Here is a 24613-nt window from a genome sequence, read left to right as displayed (position 1 = left end):
TGATCGTCACTCCAGTGATCCGATGTCATGTATTTATTAACTGGACCAGTGAGTTTAAAATGAATTAATGACACTGTGGTCTACATCAGCAGACCGCTGAACCTTATTACTGCTGGAGTCAGTTACTTACTTACATGTCTTCAATTTGTTTTTTACAAAGTAAGTTTAAGGGAAGTTGGCTGGGTTCCTTCAAACCCAGACACTCCTGACAAAGATAAATCAGCTGCTCCAACATTAAACAACTGTATTTATTCACAAGTAATTAAATGTCACAACAGGCTGTTTGTAACTGAACCATAAAAAGCCCAAAGAGTTCTAGTTAAGCCACAAATCTCATGTTGTCTTGAGTTATAACCTCTTTTTCTCAGTTATTTATTTTCCATCCACTCACTGAGCTCATGTTTCCTAAAGTATAAAGCAGATAATATCCTGCAATAAAGGCGTTCATTCATAAAGTTTTCCTGACTTCTGCAGGTTCTCGGCTCTCTGTGATTTATGTCTTTGGAAGTGACTTTTATGGCGACGGTGGAGGTGAGAGGCAGCGAGGCGGACAAGTGGAAATCTCCAGTAACGTTATAACTCTCCATAACGGCTCTGCAGGTTGGAGCCGGTGGCAGGGAGCCAGAGGAGGGGCAAAGCTGCAGCCTTGTACCTGCATTAGCAACTCCAAACAGACCCAAATGACTGTGAGAAACGTTTTGCTTCAACAATCCAAAATAATCAAAAACAGAAAATTATCATTTCTAGATAATTACCTTCTTCTCTACAAAAATGAGGTACTTTTGAGTTGAAAAGTGAAAATAATTGATAGAAAAACTCCTGAAAAAAAATTCTGAGTTTAAAAAGTAAAAACATAGATTTAAAAAAAAAATCTAAAATGTTAAGTTGAACTTCAGAAAAAAAATTGAAAAGTACTGAGATTTGAAAATTTAAAAAAATCTGAAAAATGTTGAGATTATTCTCATAAATTTTTAAAAATAAAAAAATCTGGTACATGAGAAACTGATATTTTGAAATTAATCTTAAATTTTCTAGAATAAAGTTTGAAATTTGTGAATTTGGAAAGTTAAAAAAGTTTTACTTTTACTTAAAATGTCAGAGTTTTTTCTGACATTCAGAGTTGCTAGAAACTTTTCAAACTCAGAAATGGAAATTTTCTGAGATTAATCCTAAAATTTAAGTTGTTTTTTTTTTCAAGCTAATGTTTGACGCTTCAGTCTGAAAATGTGAAAGTTTTTCTGAGTCTTTTGGAAGAAATTTGCTCCTTTTTCGTTTTTGATCATTTCAGATTGTAGTTTGAGGAAAAAGCTCCTCACTTCCAGGTCAGGACGATTTGACTTTCACTTTCGTAACTTTCTGACCTCACAGAGTTTAGAAACCGTTGGCCAAACCAGCATTAGGATGCTAATGGCTGCAGGATGAGTGATTTTCATTTAGGGCTGCGGCTTGGCGGGGAGGGGGGAGGAAGACGTTTCGTTTCACTTCAGGTTGCAAGGTCAGTCCCGTCCCGTTATTTTCATCAGCGCCGCTCTAATAACGCTACAGCGATGTGATCGTTGGCAGTAAATCTACACGACTGAACCTCATTTGTTGGTGTCCTGACGTCGCGCTCGGCGCGCTGCCTGGCTCACCTCCTCCACCTCGCTGCTGGGATTCAACCAGGCAACACAGGAAGGTTAGATGATAATCCTGAAAACAGGAGGAAACGTTGAAGCTCCTGCAATTATTGTAGTTAATAAAAACTCCCTGGACAGCAGCAACAGTCCTCATCCTTACATGATGAATCGCATCATTAATAGAACTGATTGTGGCTAATAAAGCATCTTTATCCATGGATGAGCTAAATTCAAACTGACCTCAGAATAACCCAGATATTATCCTGGTTTCTCTGCAGCTACTTTAATTTGTGGCAGATAAACATTTTCCAAAGGCTCCTGCAGAGGCTGGTTCATTTTTACAGCTCATCCCATCTTTTCATTACCAAAACTAGAACCAGTTTGCAATCTCAGCACTGGGTGGCAGACCCTGAACTTCAGTTTAATTCACAGCTTTATTTAATGCACAAGAGTTCAAAAGTGACGATCAAATCCACACATGCTAGTAAATCTAAGTGGTGAAACGTTCAGTGTGATTTGAAACACTCGTACTAACCCCTATGAATCATTTTGGTGATTCTAACTGACCTAAAACAATAAAAGTTTAATCTGACTTAACTTCAGACAGGTTCATCCATCCATCCATCCATCCATCCATCCATCCATCCATCCATCCATCCATCCATCCATCCATCCATCCATCCATCCATCCATTTGTTCAAACAGGAACAAATTAGCATAAGTACAGTTACTTTGATACGTAGGAAGATTATTTATTTATTCATATTTAAAACTGAGCAGCACAGCTGACCTTTCAGTCACATGAATTTAGCGCTGCTAGTTTTGGTGGGTGTCAACATGGTTGACGTTAGCGCTTCAGGATTAGCTTCTGCTAATGCTATGTTGGTATATTGCTTTAGCATTAGTGAAACTACTGTTTATGGTTATTGCTGTCAGGTTATCACAGCTAACAGCTTAGCTAGCTGCACTAAAATGCTAATCACTCAGATTGGACTCTTCATCCATCTAATGACTGATGTTCTGGACTCAAAGCTCAGAATAACCCACCAACGTCACAAATGGCTCTCACCAAATATATCCATTGCTTTCCCATGTTTCCATTGTGGATATTAAGATCAGAACGTAACAGTGAAGTCCATTTTATAAATTAATCTCCATCTGATCCGTCTGATGTGATTAAAGCTGTGGACTTTTCTGCTGCTGGTATCACCGGATCGTCGGGTTAAATCCAGATTTAGAGTCACCTGTCGCTGTTCAGACTGAGACGATCAGAGAATCAGGATGTGGTCGAAAATTTATTCAACTCTGCAATAAATAAGACGGATCACTGATAACCGTCAACTATCAAAACGTCAGGAAACCCGAAACAGAACATGATGAGTAATTTCCCTCTTTAATGCGACAAATATTCTGTACATTTTACCTGACAGACAATCAATCTGTCACAAATATCTGACAACAGTAGAGTCCATTCAGGGCTGTTAGTCTGTTAGTTTCCCTCTGATTAGTTTCCATGCATCAGCAGAGCAAACGTCGATACACGGGGAAGTTTCTGCTTCATTATCTCTGGGATCTGCTGGATCCCAAAACCTCCTGAGCCAATTTCATTTCTGTGGAGGAAAATCGATAACGTCCCATTTACCTGCAAAGCAACCAGGCAGAAACCATGTGACCGGCTCAGCAGGTGGGACTGGGTCCAGAAACCAAACATTTACTGTTTTAACACGCAGTGGTTTAAATTTCAGATGAAACGTCTGCCTGTGATCTAATTCCACAAACACTCAGTTTGTTGTTATGATGAAATATCCGATCATGGATTCACCAGATAACATCTCATTAAAATAACATTTCATTAAATTAAATCTGATCAATGCACTTGGATCCACTCCATCAGTTTGTTCCTGTTATCGCCGTCCGAGGTGGTCAGAACTGAACCTGCACTTTTTGAATCCAGCTGTTTTAGAGATTATAATCCAGTCATGGGATCAAAGCTAAGAAATTAACAGCAATAATTTGGGTTATTTAATCTGTCGCAACAGAAAAAAAGACACATTTTCAAAATGTTTATTCATTTACAAATATTCCAGTTTCAAACTAAACATGTAGATAGAAAATGAACTATTAAATAAAAGATTAAATATTTAACTCTACATAAATAATTAGCTATATGTTGCTAACTAAATATTAAACTCCAAATTGAATATTTAACTCTGAGCTAGAAAAATATGTACTTATCTAGCCAAATATTTACCTTTATTTAGCTTCAAACTAAATATTCAGTCTACTTACTAAATATTTAACTTCAAACTAAGTACTTAGCATGTAGCTACATATTTAGCTTGCTAGCTAAGTAGTTTTTTCCTGACAGACTAAATAAATTATTGCTGTTAGTTTCTGTCTGTGTAACTACAGGCGGCGCCCCCTATGGGCCGCATTGATATGAATCAGTGAAATGTTTTCCACAGAAAATGTCATGAAAAAGGTCAAAAGGTCGCATATTGAGGAGCTTCTGAGCTGAGAGAGAAAGACCTCTCTGAGCTCAAGGTCCGACCTGAGGGTCAAAGACAATCAAAAAGTTGAGTGGAAGGACAAATGTGGCAAAAACGTACAGATTGTCAGGCTGGTCATAACCATCCAGATGAAAGTTAAAGTTTGAAACACATCATGCTGACCTCAAAACTTTTGTTCAATTTAGCAAATTTTCATTTTCAATTTTTCAGTCAAATGCAAAAGTTGTTTTTTTCTTCCAACTTTTCGACTTTTGAAATTTCTTGTTTTTTTCTAATAAAAATTCTGAATTTAATCTAAAAATTTCTGGCAAATTTTAAACTTTTGAAACTCAGAAATTTCGTTTATTTTGTTTGTTTTTTTGTTTTGTTGTATTTTGCTAGAAATTTCCCAGATTAAATTCAAAATTAGTATTTTGTTTTTTTTGTGATTTTTTCCATGTCAGAAATTTTTCCAATTCAATTCAAAATGTGTTTCGTTTTTCTAAAGGTTTTTGACTTTCCAGAAGTTTTCAAGTTTTACTCTTGAAATTTTCTGAGGTTTATCTCAAAATTTCTGATTTTCTTTCTAGCAAATTTTCAACTTTTCAAACTCAAAAATTTCTAGCTTATTTCTATTTTTTCTCGCAAGTTTTTTCCTTTTGAAAGTCTCCAGTTTTCTTTTGTTTTCTCAAATATTTCTCATTAATCTCAAATTTCATGGCAGAAACTCACCCTCCTTCCTTCTGTACCTTCCGTCCTCCACCATTCATTGCAGGTCTGTTTCCGGACTCTCCTCGGAGCTTTTCTCCTCCTGGATCGGATCGACCATCAGTCGCCTCATTTCTAACTCAGCAGCATTTCGTCTTGTTTTCTCTTTCTTCTGCAGTCTGGTTGCTCTCATCTTTTCTGTTTTCTCATCTGTGATGGTTTCGCTGTTGGAGATGAAACTGTCAGTGAGTGTCTGTGCGTAAAAGCGGCGCGCTCCCGCCGCATGACGCGCAGTCAGAGAAAGTAGGAAAACGTTTTCCAGGCGCATTTCTGACTTGGTGTCCGTCTCCCGCTCAGACCTGTTGGGTTACAGAAACACGCCGGACTCCTCCGCCCGTTCGCGCAGTTGCGTTTTGTGGATTTCCTCAGCGACCCTCATGGAGGATCACATGTATTTATGCAACGCCAGTGCCATAAAGGACTGGAGCTACTTCCTGTCTAAGATTTTGCCTCTGGTGAATAAAACCACCGGCTTGGTGAGCATGGACAAACCGGAGGCGGTGACCGCCGCGGTGGTGACGTCTCTGCAGCCGGACGGGGCAATCAGCAACCCGCCGCCAAACTCCAACCAGACCTCCGGGATGGAGCACATCTTCCAGTACTCGTACTCGGAGAACGACCTGCTGCTGACGGACTACCGGACCCCGGCCCGGGACTCCATCCCGCTGCCCAAGGCGGTGCTCTACCTGGTGATGGCCGCGCTGGTGGTGGTGGCGGTGGCATACGCGATAGTCGGACATCTGGTCAAGGATGTAGTGAATGACTTTGTTGGTAGGTGACCTCTGACTCGGTCCACGGTGCGTGACAGCGCGTTGGGTACATGGAGTCCCCGTGACGCTTAAAGCGACATGTTGAATTCATACCAGCAGATAAACGTGGAGGGAAAATCCCAACATTCAGAGGAAGATTTCAAACATCCCTGTCAGTTTATTATTGTTTATTAAACCTTTATAATCTGAACATTACAACAATAATGTTCTAAACTAATTTCCGTTGTTGATTTTTGTGTTTTTATGATGAACTTTGAACCGCCTTTTGATAAACAACTAAAATTTGATTGGTGGAAATTCAGGTTCACTTAAAAGTACAAGTATGCTAAATATTTAGATTGCTAACATTTAGCTTAAGCAAAATAATGAATACAATTAAATATTAAAACAGCATAAAATAATCAGCTTGCTAAGTAAATATTTGGTTTGTAAGTTAAATATTTAGCTAACTAAATATGTAGTTCACAAGGTCCATATTTAGTCAGCAATAACTAATAAATAGGATTTAATTGGATGAAATATTTAGCTCCAAATTAAATATTTAGTTTGCACAAGCATATTTAGCATTCTAGGATCTAAATATTTAGTTTACAAACTAAATATTTAGCTCAAATCTAAATCAAACAGCTTGAAGCTAAATATACATTTACTGCACATTTAGTTAGCAAACTAAATAAAGCCAAACATTTAACTTGGAGTTAAATATTTAGCTTTTTAATTAAATATTTAGTTTGAAACTGTGACATTTATAAATTAATAAGATGGTGGAAGATGATTTTTAGAAATGAACCTCCATTTTTTTATTTTAGACTAATTAAATTAATTTAATTTTTAACTGAGTAACTTTATAAAAATCGACTCGCTGTGCTAATTATCTAAAGCTTTGGGTTTTCATCAGATTTAATTCACCATCTCAAGTAAACACTTTAAATGAATCGCCCTGCATGTGACCTGCAGTGTTTCTGTTTTTTTAAATGAAGGTTTGATGATGTTCTAATTAACAGAGAAGCTCACTGAAGTTTCAGCTGCTTGTGCTGAAGCCTCTCAGAGCTAAACCTCCTTTTCTCCAGAGTCAGAGGGAATAAAAAGCTCCTCTTAACACTTTTAATCCTAATTTAATGAGCGGAGCAGCTCGGCGGCTCCCTGGCAGCCTAATGGATGACGTTTTCACCGAACATGCAGGAAACTCTCCTCTCTCAGTAATCTGAGTGATTCTGACGTCCAGCAGATAACCTTGTGAGTGACCCCCACTGTCAAACTACAGCATCAGCAGCAATAACAGGGAGTGTTATTGTATTTTAAGGAACTTCCTGTTAGAAATGTATAATGAATGAGAGAACGATGAAATGGTCTATTTTTAGTGGCGGCGGTGTTTGATAGGGCTGCCTTGGCCGGATTGCCAGGCTGATGAGGTTTAAGTTGAATGTTTGACTCTGTGGTGTTTGGTTTGTGAGCGGGTCGGGACAGACGGGAACAGAATGCACCAGGCAGAACATTATGACCACTGCTGGAGGCAGTGGAGAGACGTGTGAGGCAGGAATGAACTCTTTCTTATAAAATCGATGCGTTTGCTCAACACATTAACGTTGGTTGTGATAAAAAATTATTACATTTAATAATGTTGCAGTTTTTTGATAACTAGTTGAGACGCTCATAATGGCTCCTGTCATGAAAATTACCGAGCCCGATTTAATCTATCATGTGATTAACTGATTGATTTCTTACTGCGACAGGCTATCATGCTAACAGATCGACATGCGGCTACCAGACTATACGCCACGCTGTTTTTATTTTTAAGCAGTTTTGAGGCTCTGAGGCAAAACCTGAAACTGCTGCTGGCCAGTTACTGAGCAGTCTGTTGCTAGGTAACCAAAGAGTGAGTCTGTTGCTAGGTAACCAAAGAGTGAGTCTGTTGCTAGGTAACCAAAGAGTGAGTGAGCTAGTTAAAGCGACCAACGTAGCTTAGCTGTCTGAGAGGTTGATCAGAATTCAGTGAATATTCTATATATTGAATATTAATATTCTATCAGCTGTATTATCCATAGATATTGATCGTGTCTCAATAGATATGATTATTGATTTATTGACCAACCCGCGTCTATAATTATTGAAACGCCTGAATAATCAGAACATGGTCACTTTAGGAAACGATTCTTTAAATAGACTCACTTATGGAGCTAATAGCGAAAATTCAAACTGGAAGACTCCATCCCCTCCGTTCGTCCATCGGCGTCATGCTCATCTCAGTCCTCAGCGCTGGACCTCACCTGGCGTGTCCAATCATCAATCAAGTTCAGCATAAAAGGATCCACACCCAAGCCGTCAGCCGCTTCCCAGCTGCGTTCAACCCACCACCGCCCCTTCTCCACCCTCATCCTTCGGCTCTCCAGGATGGCTCCCTTTCCAGACCTCCACCACCAGTGTCGGGCCCCGGGGAGAGCATCCCTAATTGGTTATCGGGATGTTCATCGAGTTCACATCAAATCTCAGCTCAGATCAGCTGCCGGGCCCGCGCCAAAGAACTGTTATTCATTGCTGTCATTAAATCTTTTAATTGTTCCTTTTTCTTCGTCTGAGTCTTTCCAGATTGAATTACTACTGGGTGTTTATACGGAGCAACAAATATGTCAAGAATCTTTAATAAAACTTTTTAAATGATTTCTAATCCAAAAATGCTGAAAATGTAGCTTTGTTGTGTCATGTTGGGTTTTATTGAGGTTGTGCAGTGAATCCACCGCCTCACCTGTCCTCTTGTGTTCAGACGGCGTGTTTCTGCTGTCCGACTGAAACGTGTCCGTTCTGCTGCCCGCAGGTGGAGGCCGGTCGATCGTTGCTGAAGGCGACGGCGGCGAAGCCAGTGAGCCAGGTAAAACAGCAAGCTGACGCGGGTCACGGTTGGCAGCACTTAGCTTTGCCACAGAGACGCCGCCGCCGTCCCCTGCTCGGCTTTAAGAGCTTGTCCTCGTCCCTTCCTCACCTACATTTCACACAAACACTCGGAGGAGCAGCTGCTCGGCTCCTGGGCATTTGGTGGAGGTGTAAATGTGGAGCGTCTGTGTTTTCCCTCACACCGGAGGAAGGTTAAAAACACACACAGGCTGTCAAACCAAAACAAAAGTCTTCCCTCTTCATGCATGCAACTGGTAGAACAGCAACAATGATTGCATTTATTTATTTTGCTATAAAATCACATTAAAACCAACTTTTGCTCTATTCAGTTTTAAGTTTTCATCATAATTATATTATACTTTATTGTCAGTATAATATAATCTGAAAGATCGAATTCCTCTCCCCTTTCAGTGCTACAGAAATACATTCAATTCATTGTCATTAATTACTAATTAACTCTCATAATATTACGACTTTATTCTTGCACTGTTATAACTTTATTCTCATAGTTAAGTGTTTTTATTTTCTAACACAACGTTGAACAAAAACATCTAAATGTCAGAAATTTGATATATCAAACTCAAATCATAGAAAGTATTGGTATCGCTAACAGTGGCCCTGTATTTATAATACATATTGAAAACCTCCAATGCTTGGTGCAAAAAACCTATTTATCATCAGTTTGATAATCATAATAATAAACTTTTTTAAAAACTTGCGGAGTGACTTTCTGTTTCCGTGTGAGAGCAGATCCTCACCGTTTCAGACGGATCTGTGTGGGTCGGAGAACCCCGCTCTCCGTAGCTGTCGGCGTTAATCTCGGCTTCCCGTCTGACAGACAGTGATTGATGCGTCTCTCTTCAGAAAGCCTCCATCACACCAGACGCTCGCACAGAAACAATTTTATGCCGCTTTGCCTCTAATGGAACCACAGAGGCTGAACCCACAAAACTTTATGCTGAAAACGTTTTTTTTTTATTTGCTGTTATGCTACAGTTAGCTTAATATGTCTGCTAACTCGTAAACAACTGCATTATTATTCTTATTATCCCAGAGCGGTGGCGGGCAACGCTAGCTAAACAGTTAGTTATACTAACACTGAAGTACTAATCTTAAACATTAGTTCTAATTCTGATGCTAACACTGCTAACATGCTAATGCTAAAGTGTTAAATTCAATCATACTGATGTGTTAATGACACAACATATGTTAAAATGTCATATATCATCCTCATCAGCGTCTAATTCGATATTTTGCGCCTGTCTGCACGGCTTGTGCTTCAGAAAGTTTGGATCTTTTTCACATATTTTATTCATGGTTTCAGTTTTTTAGTTGTTGCTAACTCTGTAGCTCATTTGCTGCACCGCACTAATGGTGGAAAATCCACCACTGTCCAAGATTAATTAAAAATTACACCTTTAAAATCAAATAATTCACCGTTTGTTTTATCAATCCTAAAGTTTGCTTGGATGAGGTTGTAGAAGCTTTAAGTAATTTAGCACTTCATAATTTATCCAGAAAAAATTTAATTAGCGTTTTCAAAGATAATAGCAGAAATGCTAAAATGCTAGATAAAAAATTAGGCCTGCTTTTAGCACATTGGTGGAAGTTTGCCCACCTTTGTCCAAGATAAATAAAAAATAACACATTTAAAATCCAGTATCTAACTGTTAGTTTTGCCGACTCTCAAGTCTCCTTCATTGAGGTCCGAAAACATCGCAGCCTTTGTTTTGGGAAGTTTCACCCATTGCACTTCCATTTTTTCATCTCTCTTCAGCTTGGGTGTTTGACCCGCCTCGATCCGCCAACCGCAACAAGATGGAGATCAGCTGCATCACCAGCAACTTGCATGAGATGAGCGACCTGGCCGAGCGGCCGCGGCTGCTGGAGATGGGTTACGTATCGCTGAACCACACCAGCTGCCCGAACGCCAGCCGGCCGGAGGAAACCGTCTTCACCGTGGACGAAACCCTCCAGCGCCATCTTCCCGACTCTCAGTCCGGGACTTAAACGTGACTTCCTGTTGTTGTCCTGAGAGAAACAAAGCAGCATTCTTCCTGTTTGGGGTGGAATCACCAGTTGGTTGTGGGTGGAAGCTTTAATCCTTTGCGGCATGGCCTGCAGGACAGCAGTTGACGCTGCGTGACGTTGGGCCACGTCGCCGGATGCTGGTGTTTGTTTTAATGGGACTCCTTCATGTCAGGATCAGTGAAGAGAAGCAGCACCAGATTCATTTGGGTTACAGATGGACTGTCCCGCCAGCCCCCATGCTTCATCCCTGTCATCATGACCTTTTCAGTACCAAGCTTTAATGTATTACACTCTGTATTCACATTTATCACCTGAAATATGCACATCAGTGCTCAGTAAATTAGTGTTAACTTTGCATCAGACTAGTCTTTCTGTGCACAACGTTGTTAATACTGAGGGAAAAATATCCACCTTGAAAAGCCTTTTTGTAACGTCATGCTATTAGCTTGATGTAAAAAAGTGCTAAGTCACGTCTGAGCGTTTTGTTCCACCCAAATGCAAAAAAACAAAAGAGCTTTGGCGAAAACAATGAATGTCAACGTAGCTTTTTCAGTGTCCGTTTACCTGTTTTACCTCACTTTTAAGGGCTGCATGCTGCTGCTGACACCAAAACCTCTGCATGCTGTGATCATCCTCTGAAGCACATACAGCAGCTGTAAGGTAAAATATTATAAAAATACTGTTTCCACTGTTTCCTGTTATGCCTATTAACACCTAGTGAACAAAAAACCCTGAAAAAATATCAGTTTTTTACTTGATACTGTCAGTCACTGTAACCTTTTTCAAATTTATGAATCAATAAAGTTATAGATGAGATGTGTTTGTTACCGTGAAGCTAGCTAACTAGCTAGCTATGAACAGTTTTTCTTTTTAGCGAGCTATCTCTTTAGCTGTCCACCTGTCGAGATAGATAGCTATCAATCTATGTTGCTATCTAGCTAGCAGCATAGCTATCTATATAACTACCTAAATAACTATATAGTTTGCAAGACAGCTACATAGTTAGCTCGCTCACTAGCTACAATGAACTGTTTCTGTGTTTAGCTAGCTAGTTGTGTAAATATTTAACTATCTATGTAGCTAGCTGCATAGCTATCAATCTATGTTGCTATCTGGCTAGTGACATAGAAAGCTATCTGTGTATGTAACTAGAAAGCTGCATAAATGGCTATACGGCTACACAATTAACTCAGTTACAAAGATAAATAGGAAGTTTTTGTTTAGCTCTCAATATTACTAGATACATAGCTAGATAGCTATGCCACTAGCTATCTATGTAACTAGCTAGATAGCTACATAGGTAGCTAGACACCTACATAGTTAACCTGATAGCTGCCTAGCCAGCTAGCAACATAGATGACTAGGTATCTAGCTAGATATAAAGATAGATAGCAGGAGGACTTTGATGATGTGTGCATCAGTACAGGTTTTCTACACCCAACCATTCGTTGACAACTTTGCCACCTTTGAGGTTTCTTACTCTGACCAGCTGCTGTCCTCCGAGGACGCAGTGAAAATGCAAATGAGCAGAGCCTGCAGATCACACGTGTTTGATGTGAACTGAATTTAAAATAAGACTATCTGTGTGACCTGTCCAGGGTGTACACCACCTCCCCTGGGGACCTTGAAGACAATGGCTGGAAAGATAAACCGTGTTTACTATTCTTTAACCAGGCCAGTCTACACTTCTCTCACAGTTATAGTAAATTTGTAGTTCTATAGCTTCCCACTTAGAAATGAATGCTACCATGATAAAAGCCAGAATCTCTTCTATCATTGTGTCAAACTTTTATTTGTACATCCTCAGATCACCTTGCAGTATGTTGGTCCTTGCATAGCTATTTGTCATGCAAACCACTTACAGGACAAAAGAAGAAAATCGAGAGTTGTGGGTAAAACAGGTGGACAGCTATCAATCTATGTCTCTGCTACTGGCTATGCTAACTATGTTAAAGCTTCAACATAGTTAGGTAGACAACTATATAGTTAACTCAATATTTACATAGGTAGCTAGCCCCACAAATTTTTGTTGTTGTCAATTTTACACACTTTATGTTTTCGATTTGTCTTGCTGCCAGGGCAGCAGTGCCACCAACTGATACAGCAGCACCAGACATTATTCTGATAAAAAGAATATGCATCTTAATATAAATGTTTACTGTTATTTTAAACTACAATTGTGTTTTCATGATGCAGCAACTTTCTCCACATCTATAAATTACTTAAATCGTGATTTATTTATTGTTCACAAGACTTTGCAACGACATCATTTAGGACAGAGATTTATTTTCAGATCCAACAATACACATCTCATAAGGCCGGTTCTGTCTGTTTATTACTGATGTTTCCTGGAAGTGTTTGGTTTTAGTCCTCAGGCCACCAGCTGGACCTGCTGGGTTCTGTAGGTGTCAAAATCCCCAGGAAGAGTGTCTGAGAAGATTCAAAAGACAATGTCAGGTCAAGGTCAGATGATAATTTTGCTTATTTTAAGGCGTCAACTTGATCTAACTGCAGATACATGGTCCGAACCGGAAGTGATCCGCGCCACCTTAATAGACATGCGCAATGCATATTAAACCCTATGGCTCCAAGCCCAACAAAAATAAATTATATGGATACTGTGTAGATCAATGTGCGAGAGAAAGATACATGAACAAAATGGCTGCTGTTGGGATCAACCCATATGAGACGAAGAAGGAAAATATGTCAGACGATGTGGACAAGCTGCCTCCGGTCTCAGATTACCATATAATTCACTACTGAACATGAAGAGTGCGTAAACATGCAGGAGCTTCGCGGCCGGATACAATCAATGTCTTAACGGCTTTTTAAAAGGACGTACGAACATTTCAGGTGAATTACAGGTGACTGGCAGAGTCAGTACATGTAGCAATATACACCAGGCTACATGTCCGTTTTAGCTAGCGGATAAAAGCTACATTAGCTCAGCTGATTTAGCTAGTTCGGCAGTAAGTACTACAGTAAATATCACTGTATATATTAGTATTACACAGAGGTCGGTAGAGTACTCAAAAATTGTGATCGAGTAACAGTTGTAATGTACTTATTATTTATAAGTTAGGAACGAGGCTAGAACTAGTTTTTCCTAAGCTTGTGGTTTGTTTATTGTTGTCATAGCAACTGCCAGCAAAGATGGATTTTCTTTTCAACTTTCGCTTCTTTTTCGTCATTTACTTTATTAATTATCTAGAAACACACAGGGAAAAAAACTAACATGAAAACTTAAAACCTAAAATTATCCGCTCAGAAACCCAACCAGCCAATCAGAACCAAGGTTGACGTTCAAAAGCATCCAAGATGGCTGCCAGTTGCACAAGTTCACATAAGTCTGACTTTACATTAGAACTGTATATTAAACAATGGTACCTACAAAAGTTGTGTTTATTTTGAAGCGAATTTTGAGTGAGTCATATTTTTTGTTGTTGTGGAAAATGCCTAAAACAGATGGAAAAGGTGGAAAACTCTCCAGTTTCCGCTCACCGTTGCAGCGGTACCGCAGGTTGGCCCAGATGATGTTCTCCTGGGAGAAGCAGAAGACGCCCAGCCGGCCTCCTCTCATCGTGGCGTCTATGATGACGCCGGTGTCTGCCACCATCTGAGGGCCCTCATAGAAACGGACTCTGCAGCAACAGCAGAGGGCAGCAGAAGCAGGTAAAATAACCTCAGAGGCGTTATTCTGCCACACTGCAGATGACATGAAAAAAGTTTGTTTGTTTTTCTTTAATTTACATGAAATTAAAACTTCTCGTCAGCAACTAGCAAGGAAAGATGGTACAAATAAATTCTGACTTCCATTCCTATAAAGATACATAACACTGACTAGTTTGTGAATTAAATATTAAGTTTGGAACAATGACATTTATTAGTGTATGAATAACATGGAGAAAATGACGCAGTCGTTCTGTTTCCTCTCCTCATGTTTTCTTTTTTTATTTTTAAGAAACTTCATTAAGCAACAAACAATCAAATAGATAGAAGAATACAACACTTACATTAATAACCAGGGGTGTTAATTTAATGCAGAAATTTACACATATGTATTGTTCCTCACGAGTTAGCAAAACTCAACAACTGAAACCTGAGTCCATGAGTGAAAGATCTGTTCAAAAGAATCACTTCCTCAAGCACAAAACACACGGAAAGGTGTTCAGTATCGAATTGGAGCCTGTTGAGGGCGCTATACTGTGTTGTAACAGATGAGGAATTTAGCTTATGCTAAATACTGTACTGCTTTAGCATTAGTGGAACTAGTGTTTATGATTTATGCTTTAGGTTTAGCTAACTAACTTTTGTTCGTCGTTTTTCAGTTTTTATTTGAGAAACGTCTAAAACAGTGAAAAATTCTCGTTCCCGCGTTGAGCCGGTACCTGATGTAGCCATCAGCAGGTCGGTGCTGGAGGAACCAGCGGTACGAAGTTTTGTCCTTCCAGCCCACGTTGCGAGGGTCTTTCCACAGGAGCTTCACCTGGTCTCCGGTGTCTCCGGTGTGCCACAGGGCGTTCCTCAGGTTCTCACCCGGACCTGTGCTCGACTTCACCGCCTGATCACAAACAGGAAGAGGAACCAAACAGTTTGTTTACTTAATCTGTTTGAGCAACAAAAATTATCTTCTGTTAGAGCCTCATTTTCAGACAAAATCTTGAAGTGAAAAGATGAGTGTAACATGGGAAAATGCCTTGGTACATGTTAAATAATCTGCCAGTGGAGCTAAAACTTTTTCACCAACATTAAGGAATTATTTACTTAAAACAAGCTCCTATATCTTTCTGAAAAGTTACTTTTAAGTTAGTTTTGTCTTATTTCAAGTGTACTAAACTATCTGCACTAGAAACTAGACCAAAATACTTGGTAAGATTTTGTGTTTTTGCAGTGTAGAAGCTGCTTCTCCATGTTTGGTTCTGGTTCTGAGGATGCAGAACCAGAAAACCTGAGAGGTCTGGAAGGATGATACAACTACACCAGATCTTTAATGTGTTCTTGTTCTGAGCCGTTCAGTGATTTGAGAAGTTTTTTAAAGTGCATTTGCTGACATTGTTGCAGTAATCAATGCGACTAAAGATAAACGCATGGCTGTGTTTCTCTAGCTGAGACTTTAGTGTTGTAATCAGAAAAGTTCTTCATGTGATGGAAGCCACAGGAGGTGCGTACCTTGAGCTGGATGCCTTGCTGTGCCACGGCTCTGAACGGGTTCGCCTGCCAGTAGATCTGCTCCACCTGCTTCCACATCACCACGTAGAAGCTGGAGCTGTCCTGGTAGCCGAAGATAAACCCAGCGTAGTCGTCGTCCGTTACTGTGTTTACATGAAACGTCCCTTCAAAGTCCACGCCGCTGAACGCAGTGTAGCCTGGAGGCATAGTGAGAATGTTTAGAAAAGGATCTGACAGACAGAATGAGAGAAAATACAACCATACAAACCCAACCCTGCTCTTTTTATACAAATGAAGTGTTAATCAGTGGTGCTGCTAACTGAAAAGCTAGTTGTGCTAACCCTAAAGCACTAGTCAGAAACGTTGGTGCTGCTAATGCTAAAGTGCTACAACAACATGGTGTTTAGTGGAAGCTAATGCTGAAACAAGCTGTGTTCCCATTACACACTTGATAAGCAAAAGTTCAACACTTTATTCAGCTGAAAGCTAATGCTAAAACGCTAAACTTTAGTGCTTTAGCATCAGCTAACGTTTACAAAACTACCAAGTAAAACAGCACTTTAGATTTTATACAGAAATATAAAGTTAGGGGAAGCTAAACAAGCTAAGCATAAACTTAGCTTCCCCTAAACAAATGTAATGGAAATGTTAGGTTTGCTTTTAGCGCATTAGCAGATTAGCGCAAGTGTGCCCACCACTGAAGTTAATTATTAAATTCTTATAGATACATCACGTTTATGGTTTATTTACTAGCCACTTTTATTAGGAAAACAAAAGATTTTCCCAAAATTTTTGTTCTTACCAACAGCCAAACCCGGGTCACTGTTCATAGTCTGGACGATTTCTCTTCCCTGCACACAGGAAAATGGACTTTAAAATAAATGTTAGCTCCACAGATCATTTGGTAAATAAGAAAGCAGTTTAAAAGCTCCCTGACCTGGTTCAGCACCACCCAGTTGGGGTCTATCTGCGCGTCTCCTTCCGGGTCCAGAACGACCGTCTGGTACTCCCTGAAGTCAGTAAGGGTGACTTCTGCATTTTCAGGACAGGCATCGATGGGATCGATGATGGTGTCGTTATCAAAATCTTTCTCACACACATCACCCACACCATCACCTGCAACAAGGAACAGAGAGGGTCCTAAGAAAAGAAAGTGCACCCTCTTTCATTGATATTAGGATCAAAAATGTAAAAGCTATGCTCAGAAAAGAATGTAAACTCTTTTTAGCAGCAGAAACTTTCAGTCTTCCACACCAATGTGATGGAATATCCTCCCACTCTGCCTCAGATTTATGGACATCTATGCATACTTCCTTGAAGCTGCAGTATGTAGCTTTTAGAAAAAAATAATAGATATTTTTACATATTTGTTGGAACTGTCACTATGTTGTGACAGCATGATATGAGACAAATAATCTGGAAAAAAATCTAGCTTCTCTGCCTTCTCCCAGTGCTAAGAAGCAACCAATCAGAGGCAGGAGGAGGGGCTTAGCACTGTCAGTCACACATCCGTGTGGCAGTGCTTTCCTTTCTTACTCTATGCTAAGCTGCTCAAGCTGGTTAGCATAGCTGTTATGGTAAGCTGTTTCTCCACCATTAGCACAGTGAGTGCATGAGATGATGGACAGCACTAAGCCCCTCCTCCTGTCTCTGATAGGTTGTTTTTGGTCAGGATGAGTTGGGAGCGATGCATTTCATCAAACACCAATAGTGGCCAATAGTAGCTCTGGGTTTGTAGCTTCTTTATTAGCTTGATGGTGACTCTAATTGATTTCAGAGTTTTCTTGCGCACCATCCAAGTCCTCCTGCTGAGGGTTGGGCACCAGACGGCAGTTGTCAGGACCAGGCGGCAGCAGGTCAGGGATCCCATCATCATCATCGTCGTCATCACACTCGTCCCCCTTTCCGTCCTTGTCTGTGTCCAGCTGAGAGCTGTTGATGACGGCTGGGCAGTTGTCCCGGGAGTCTTGGTGTCCGTCGCCATCACTGGAGACGAGTGATGGCGTCTCCAGTGAGTTACAAAACTCACACTGAAATACTCTGTCAGGTAATATGGTTGATGTCATTGATGAGGTCACGAGCCTTACCTGTCCTTGTTGGTGTCACATGGATCTCCAATCAAGTCATTGTCTGCATCCATCTGAGAAACATGGCAGGAGTTGTTAATGTGGCAGAACTGGGTCTGTTGTGGCAGCAACCAGATGATCTGTTTGTGGCAAATAGTTGTGGTTGTCTCTGGAGACTCCTGAAACAACTGATAAGGTGCAGGAGGCAAGAAGGACCGTGTCTGCTGTGACTGTAGAAGGAAAACCTTGGATTTGGAAAAGCTGTGGTGAAGGAGTGTCATTTGCCCTTTGGGAGGTTCTGGAAACCCATAGGAAGGGATTCCACCAGGCTGTTTGGCTTGTTGGGAGACAACTTAGTATGATGATGTCCATTGGAGAACTCAGGGCAAAACAAGTCCATCGACTTGGGAGAAGTGGTTAAGAGGTGGACAGGATTTCTCCTGAGTCCCTGAAACCTTGGGACATTTTGGACGTATTGCTGTTGACACACCTCTTCACTGATGCATTGAGGGTAGGGACACCACACACAGACCTGGGTGGTGGTTTTGATTTAGTTTGATTCAGTCCTCTAATCCTGGAAATGTAGGGGATAAAAGGCCGACTTTGTAACTGTCTTTATGTGGCTCTGAAGGTTCAGGTCAGAGTTGGTCACTAAACCCAGATTTCAGTCTGTTCTCTAGTTTCCAGCTGTAATGACTGAAGCTGTGTGCAAACATTATTCCAAAATTACCACAGTGGTGCTGGTGAGAAGAGCTTTGTGGCACTAAAAAGCTTTTATTTTCTTATTTATTATAGTACTGATGTCAGTTCAATGGGACAACTCAGTCTTCCCAAATCTCAGTCTTTCCTGTCTTGCCAGATCCTTAGTTGGTCTTTCCTTGTTTCATGTCAGCGCCTGTCTAGAACAGCGCTGCGTTTTCAGGTTTATGTTTCTGGACATCTGGCGTATGCAGCACAGTGTGTTGCATAATTAATAAAGGTAGTGAGCCATCTACCTGTCTGCGGCCCTGTTGGACCCATAACTACCCCACCATGACAGAAACACACCCAGAAGTGGCAGTGTTTAATTTTAGAGCGCAGTTGATACGCAGGTCATAATAAAACGGAGGAAAAGCCGTTTTTCACCTGGTCCGGGTTGGGGACGTAGGGACAGCTGTCGCAGGCGTCTCCGACTTTGTCTCCATCTCTGTCTTTCTGGTCAACATTGGGAACCCTTTTGCAGTTGTCCATGACATTTATGATTCCTGGCAATTTTAATAATACCAGTAAATATGAAACAAAATTAAATTCTAAGTTGTTGATTAAATATTTATGATTTCTTTGGTGCTGCTTGTAAAGTTACACAGTTAGAAGTATCAATAAATTGGGTTATTAGCCTGTCTGAACATTGGGAAGTAATTTTTCAAAGCCATATTTTCACCATGTTCATTCATTAATAAATGTCAATTTTGAACTAAATATGTTTAGCTTCATATTGAATATTTAGCTAGCTCAGAGCTAAATAGTTTTCTAGCAAAATAGTCAGCTAGCTCAATAAATATTTATGGAGTTAAATAGTTAACTTGCTTACTAAATATTTAACCTGCTAACTAAATACTTAGCTTTCTAACTAAATATTTAGTTTGGAGCTAAATATTTTGTTGGCCAGTTAAATATTTATTTGCACAAATATTTATTGGACTAACTGACTATTTAGTTCCAAATGACACATTTATCTCTGAGATAGCTAAGTATTTAGTTAGCTCAGCTTGCTAAATAAGCATTTAGTTTGATGCTAAGACTTTCATAAATAGGTAACATGATGAAAATGACTCAGACATGAACCTCCATTTTTTTTTCTCTTCATGCTAAGTATCCCAATTTATTGCTGTTATTTCCAAATGCCACCCAAATGAATTATAGTTTCTGTTTTTGGGGTGGCAGGATTCTTACCATCTCCATCTATATCTTCATCACATTCATCACCAAGTTTGTCCAGATCCGTGTCCTTCTGGTCGTTGTTTTTCACCGCTCTGCAGTTGTCGCACTCATCACCAAAGTCGTCCTCATCGATGTTTCTCTGATCAACGTTGGGCACCAGCTTGCAATTATCCTGCAGACGATAAAATTTAGTCTCTTTCTTACCAAACCAGTAGAAAACCTGAAGGTCTTTCTGCTTGTGTGTGAACCTGTGTGTTTGGGATCCCATCCCCATCTGCGTCATCATCACAGGCGTCTCCAATCCCATCGTTGTCGGCGTCCTCCTGGCCGGAGTTTGGCACGGTGAGGCAGTTATCCTGCAGACACAAACTCTTGTTAGAGTGTCTTGCACTAAACTGACCTAATATGGGAGGCATATTTACTGAACAGTACTGGTCTTGGAAACTCACCTTGTTGCAGGTCAGGTCAGGACAGTTCAGCTTCTCGTCAGGGAAACCATCGTTGTCGGCGTCCTCCTGGCCGGAGTTTGGCACGGTGAGGCAGTTATCCTGCAGACACAAACTCTTGTTAGAGTGTCTTGCACTAAACTGACCTAATATGGGAGGCATATTTACTGAACAGTACTGGTCTTGGAAACTCACCTTGTTGCAGGTCAGGTCAGGACAGTTCAGCTTCTCGTCAGGGAAACCATCGATGTCGGTGTCCGTTGCACACAGGTATCCATTACCCGCCCATCCCACTCCACACTGTGAATTTTAGACATTATTTAGGAGCTTGTTTCATAAACTTATCAGCCATCCAAAGTACAATCTGGGATGCATCACCTGACATTCGATTGTACCCTCTCGGTGGACGATGCAGTCGGCGCTGGCGTGGCAGGGACTGGGCTGGCCGTTCCCACAGGCTCTCTCAGGCCTACAGCCAAGCCGTTGGTCCCCAACGTAGCCGGGCTTACAGGGACCGCATCTGAACGAGCCCTAAGCACATTCAGAAACTTAAAACCCAAGGAGTCCAGTCCTACTGAACGGTTTACTAAGTCTGTATGGAAACCCCCAGAAAACAAATACTTTAGCAAAAATGTGCACATCCCTGATAGTGAGACAGGTTTTAGTGAAGTCAATGACATGTACTGCTGTGGATACTGTAACTGTTAAATAAACATACATAACCTCTAATTAATCTATTGAGCTGAGAGAGAAATAAACAAAGATGTTTATACACTGGATAGTCCGGTAGATTTCAGATTTCAGTATTTTTTAACTGCATTGATTTTATTTGAAAGGAACAATGAGAATTAATGAACATATAAAATTACTGTAAATACACCTGATTTACCAAAACAAAAATAACATTAAAACAATATAAGAAATAAAAATAAGAAATACAGTAATGATAAAAACTATGTAGCTGTACATATAACTATATAACGGTTCTGTTTGGTTGGATTCACATAAGAAAGTCTTTACATTTATAAAGATGCAGTAAAGTTCTGCAAAACCTTTGAGTTGAATTAAAGTAAACCTGAAATCCTTTCCTTTAACGATCTACTTTGCATATTTGCAGGAAACTGATATGAAATGTGATTTCTACTCACAGGAGTGTTCAGACAGACAGAGTTTTCCACACAGCCGCCGTTGCTGGAACCTTCACACTCGTCTATATCTTTGCACACCTTGAACAGAAAAACAGAAAAATATTCAGAAACCGACTCAGATAGACGCGTTGTATGTCATTGTTTACCCATGTGAACAACGCTGGAGGGCAAAAACACGATTCATTCATAGCTGCGGTAGAATGACTGTTAACTAAATGAAACCTGGAGATGGAGGTTTTATTAATTTAATGCAGTTCAAGGGAAAATCATGCAAAGGGAAAAATTACGCTGAAAAACCATTGAAGAAAAACTCAAAACCACTTGTATTGTTTTCTTTATCATTCTCTGTGATGCTATGCTACATCAGACTCGTTGCCATAGCAACTGACTAACAACAGCTCCAGCAGTGTATCAGGATTCAACACCAAAAAACATGGAAACAATTCCCTCACAAAGAATTCAGTTTTCAGTCGGTTACAGTTTTATGTGTTCAGGCTTGATGTTTATTTTACGATAATTAAAAAGTGATCATCTGAACAAAGTGGTGATTGATTAGCTAATTTACCTGATTTTTGATTTTCTGTTAGAGTTGGTGTTTGGATCGCCTTTTAAAAATATTTTAACTGAATTCTGCTGCACAGCTACATGTTAAGGTTGTCATAGTCAAGCTAGCAGAGCTGACTTGCTTCCCTCGCTAGTGTTTCTTAATTAAAACTTTTTCCTGACCCTATCTAGTTGCCGTAGTGTTGAGAAGTAGTAGCAAAGCACTGCGTCCCTTTTCCTTTTAAATATCACACCTACATTTAAGATTTAGCGTGTTATGTTGACAGCCTGACAGCTAAAACCAATGCTAGTCATGGTCAGGGAGTTTGGGGTGAGATCTTGTAATCGTAACATTACGTTGCAGATGGAAATACAAAGATTTAGGTTGATTAATAATATGTACTGTTAATACTTTGTAAGCCCATGTGTAGTCATACTGTTGTAATATCTGAGTACATTAATAATCAAAGTTTTGTAATGACCAGTCAAAAATATTGAATTCCCCCTATTCCGCTTTGTCACCTCCGTCACAGTCCAGTAGGAAAACCGCCAAAGAGTTGAGCTGCTGCGTCAGTGTTCCCATGTAATGTCCTTCTTCACCCTAACATTTGACTTCAATTTCTAGTCTGGTCTCCAAAATGTTCAATTACTTACAGATGGAACAAAAATGTAGATAAACTACTTAAATCTAAATCTGCTTTGGGTATGAAAGCTATGGACTTAGCAGATCCTGACCTGTTTGTTGGCAGTGGCGTAAGCGAGTCCAACCCCCTGGACCTGAGGTCCGGTGTATCCTGCAGGACAGGAACCGCAGCGGAAACCTGGGGACGTGTTGATGCAGCGGACCCCCATGTGGCACGGCATCACCTTACACTGGAAACGGCACCGATAAATAAACAGATAAACAACTCAGGGAAGAAGATAACATGACGGTTGGTTTTGGTCTCTTTCCTCAATATTCACATATTCTGATACTTTAACCTCTCTCAAGCTTCATCCATCCATCTGTTTGGCCATCCAGCCATCCGTTTATCCATAGATCCATCAGTTTGACCATTTGTCTATCTGTTTCACCATCCATCCAAAGGCTGGACAATAAATCAATAACAATATATTGCAATAGACATGTGATCAATATCTATAGATAACCTGTCTGCAGGGTTGGTGGAGTCAACTGACTCACTCGCTCACTCTTGGTTACCTAGCAACAACCTGTTGAGTACCTCATGCAGCAGCAGTTTCAGGATTCTCCACCGCTCCTCATAACTGCTTAAAAATCTAAAGCAATGGCATGAAGTGAAAACTGTGGATAAAACAGGAAATGTCACGCCTACAGATTGGCAGCATTTCAGATATTTAAAACAGAAAATGAATCAATAATTATGGACATCTGCTGATAGGGAATGCTTTTATCATTACGTTCTTCAGCCATGTTGCAAAGGCCTAATCCAACCATCCCTTCCTCCATTTGTGAGCAATAAAAACAATTCATTTTCCTAATCTTTAGGATCTCTACCTCGTCCACATCTGTGCAGTGCATCCCGTTGCCCTCCATGCCATCAGGGCAGGCGCCACACTGCGGGCCCTCAGGGGACTCTGAGCACTTCACACCGGGGTGGCAGGGGTTGGGCTCACAGGGGGAGACGGGCTGGATGCCCCCCATTCCTGGGAGAGGCGCCATGATGTAAACATTACTGCTGTGGAGGGGAGCCCAACATCCAACCAAACACAAACCAACCAACCAGCCAATCAGCCAACCAACCAACCAACCAACCAACCACACATACAACCAAACATAACCAATCAAACATCCAACCAACCAACCAACCAATCAGCCTAACATACAACCAACCAACCTCACATCCAACCAAACATAACCAATCAAACATCCAACCAACCAACCAACCAATCAGCCAACCAACCAACCACCCTAACATACAACCAACCAACCAATCAGCCAATCAGCCAACCAACCAACCAACAAACCAATCAGCCAANCAACCATCATCTGAACATTACTGCTGTGGAGGGGAGCCAAACATCCAACCAACGAAACTTACAATCAACATCCAACCAAACACAAACCAACCAACCAGCCTAACACACAACCAACCAACCAGCCAATCAGCCAACCAACCAACCAACCAACCAACCACACATACAACCAAACATAACCAATCAAACATCCAACCAACCAACCAACCAATCAGCCAACCAACCAACCATCATCTGAACATTACTGCTGTGGAGGGGAGCCAAACATCCAACCAACGAAACTTACAATCAACATCCAACCAAACACAAACCAACCAACCAGCCTAACACACAACCAACCAACCAGCCAATTAGCCAACCAACCAACCAACCAACCAACCAACCAACCAACCAACCAACCAAACAACCAACCAACCAACNACCAACCAACCAACCAACCAACCAACCAACCAACCAACCAACCAACCACACATACAACCAACCACCCTAACATACAACCAACCAACCAACCAATCAGCCAACCAACCAACCACCCTAACATACAACCAACCAACCAATCAGCCAATCAGCCAACCAACCAACCAACAAACCAATCAGCCAACCAACCAACCAACCAACCAACCAACCAACCAACCAACCAACCACACATCCAACCAAACGTAGAACCAATCAAACATCCAACCAACCATCATCTGAACATTACTGCTGTGGAGGGGAGCCAAACATCCAACCAACGAAACTTACAATCAACATCCAACCAAAC

General features: G+C 40.7%; 2 protein-coding genes across 4 annotated transcripts in view; one reads left to right on the top strand and one right to left on the bottom strand.

Annotated features, from left to right (window-relative positions):
• Positions 1-4868: 4868 nt before the first annotated feature.
• LOC106939265 (uncharacterized) lies at positions 4869-11379 on the top strand. The gene is made up of 3 exons (XM_015021622.1): positions 4869-5644; positions 8456-8509; positions 10310-11379. Exons 1-3 carry the CDS (start codon positions 5251-5253, stop codon positions 10540-10542), a joined length of 681 nt encoding a protein of 226 aa, XP_014877108.1. The 5' UTR covers positions 4869-5250; the 3' UTR covers positions 10543-11379.
• A 960-nt stretch (positions 11380-12339) lies between these two features.
• comp (cartilage oligomeric matrix protein) overlaps positions 12340-24613 on the bottom strand; it is a 19897-nt gene continuing 7623 nt past the window's right edge. Inside the window, exons 4-20 of one of the 3 annotated variants that reach the window (XM_015021624.1) lie at positions 23372-23520; positions 22591-22728; positions 21313-21390; positions 20543-20695; positions 20360-20464; positions 20168-20266; positions 19967-20074; positions 19731-19890; positions 18924-19042; positions 17820-17872; positions 17525-17718; positions 16670-16848; positions 16535-16583; positions 15733-15929; positions 14952-15124; positions 14065-14204; positions 12340-12993 (exon numbers count right to left, since the gene is read on the bottom strand). In XM_015021624.1, the coding sequence (XP_014877110.1) occupies positions 12935-12993; positions 14065-14204; positions 14952-15124; positions 15733-15929; positions 16535-16583; positions 16670-16848; positions 17525-17718; positions 17820-17872; positions 18924-19042; positions 19731-19890; positions 19967-20074; positions 20168-20266; positions 20360-20464; positions 20543-20695; positions 21313-21390; positions 22591-22728; positions 23372-23520 (2153 nt within the window). In that variant the 3' untranslated portion in view covers positions 12340-12934. The remainder of the gene's footprint in view (positions 12994-14064; positions 14205-14951; positions 15125-15732; positions 15930-16534; positions 16584-16669; positions 16849-17524; positions 17719-17819; positions 17873-18923; positions 19043-19730; positions 19891-19966; positions 20075-20167; positions 20267-20359; positions 20465-20542; positions 20696-21312; positions 21391-22590; positions 22729-23371; positions 23521-24613) is intronic. The other 2 variants (XM_015021626.1, XM_015021625.1) reach the window with 2 other exon arrangements.

Source organism: Poecilia latipinna, unplaced genomic scaffold (genome assembly GCF_001443285.1).
Source record: "Poecilia latipinna isolate Pla-1442-1.1 unplaced genomic scaffold, P_latipinna-1.0 Scaffold2816, whole genome shotgun sequence".
Taxonomy (NCBI): Eukaryota; Metazoa; Chordata; class Actinopteri; order Cyprinodontiformes; family Poeciliidae; genus Poecilia; species Poecilia latipinna.
Note: the sequence above shows the minus strand (reverse complement) of the source record. Positions and strands in the feature narration are given on the sequence as shown.

What these genes read in the sequence shown, in the direction of transcription:
- LOC106939265 (XM_015021622.1), top strand. Translation starts at nt 5,251, where the DNA reads ATGGAGGATCACATGTATTTATGCAACGCCAGTGCCATAAAGGACTGG. An exon ending in TGTAGTGAATGACTTTGTTG is followed by an intron (nt 5,645 to 8,455) that starts GTAGGTGACCTC and finishes TGCTGCCCGCAG; the next exon opens with GTGGAGGCCGGTCGATCGTT. An exon ending in CGGCGAAGCCAGTGAGCCAG is followed by an intron (nt 8,510 to 10,309) that starts GTAAAACAGCAA and finishes ATCTCTCTTCAG; the next exon opens with CTTGGGTGTTTGACCCGCCT.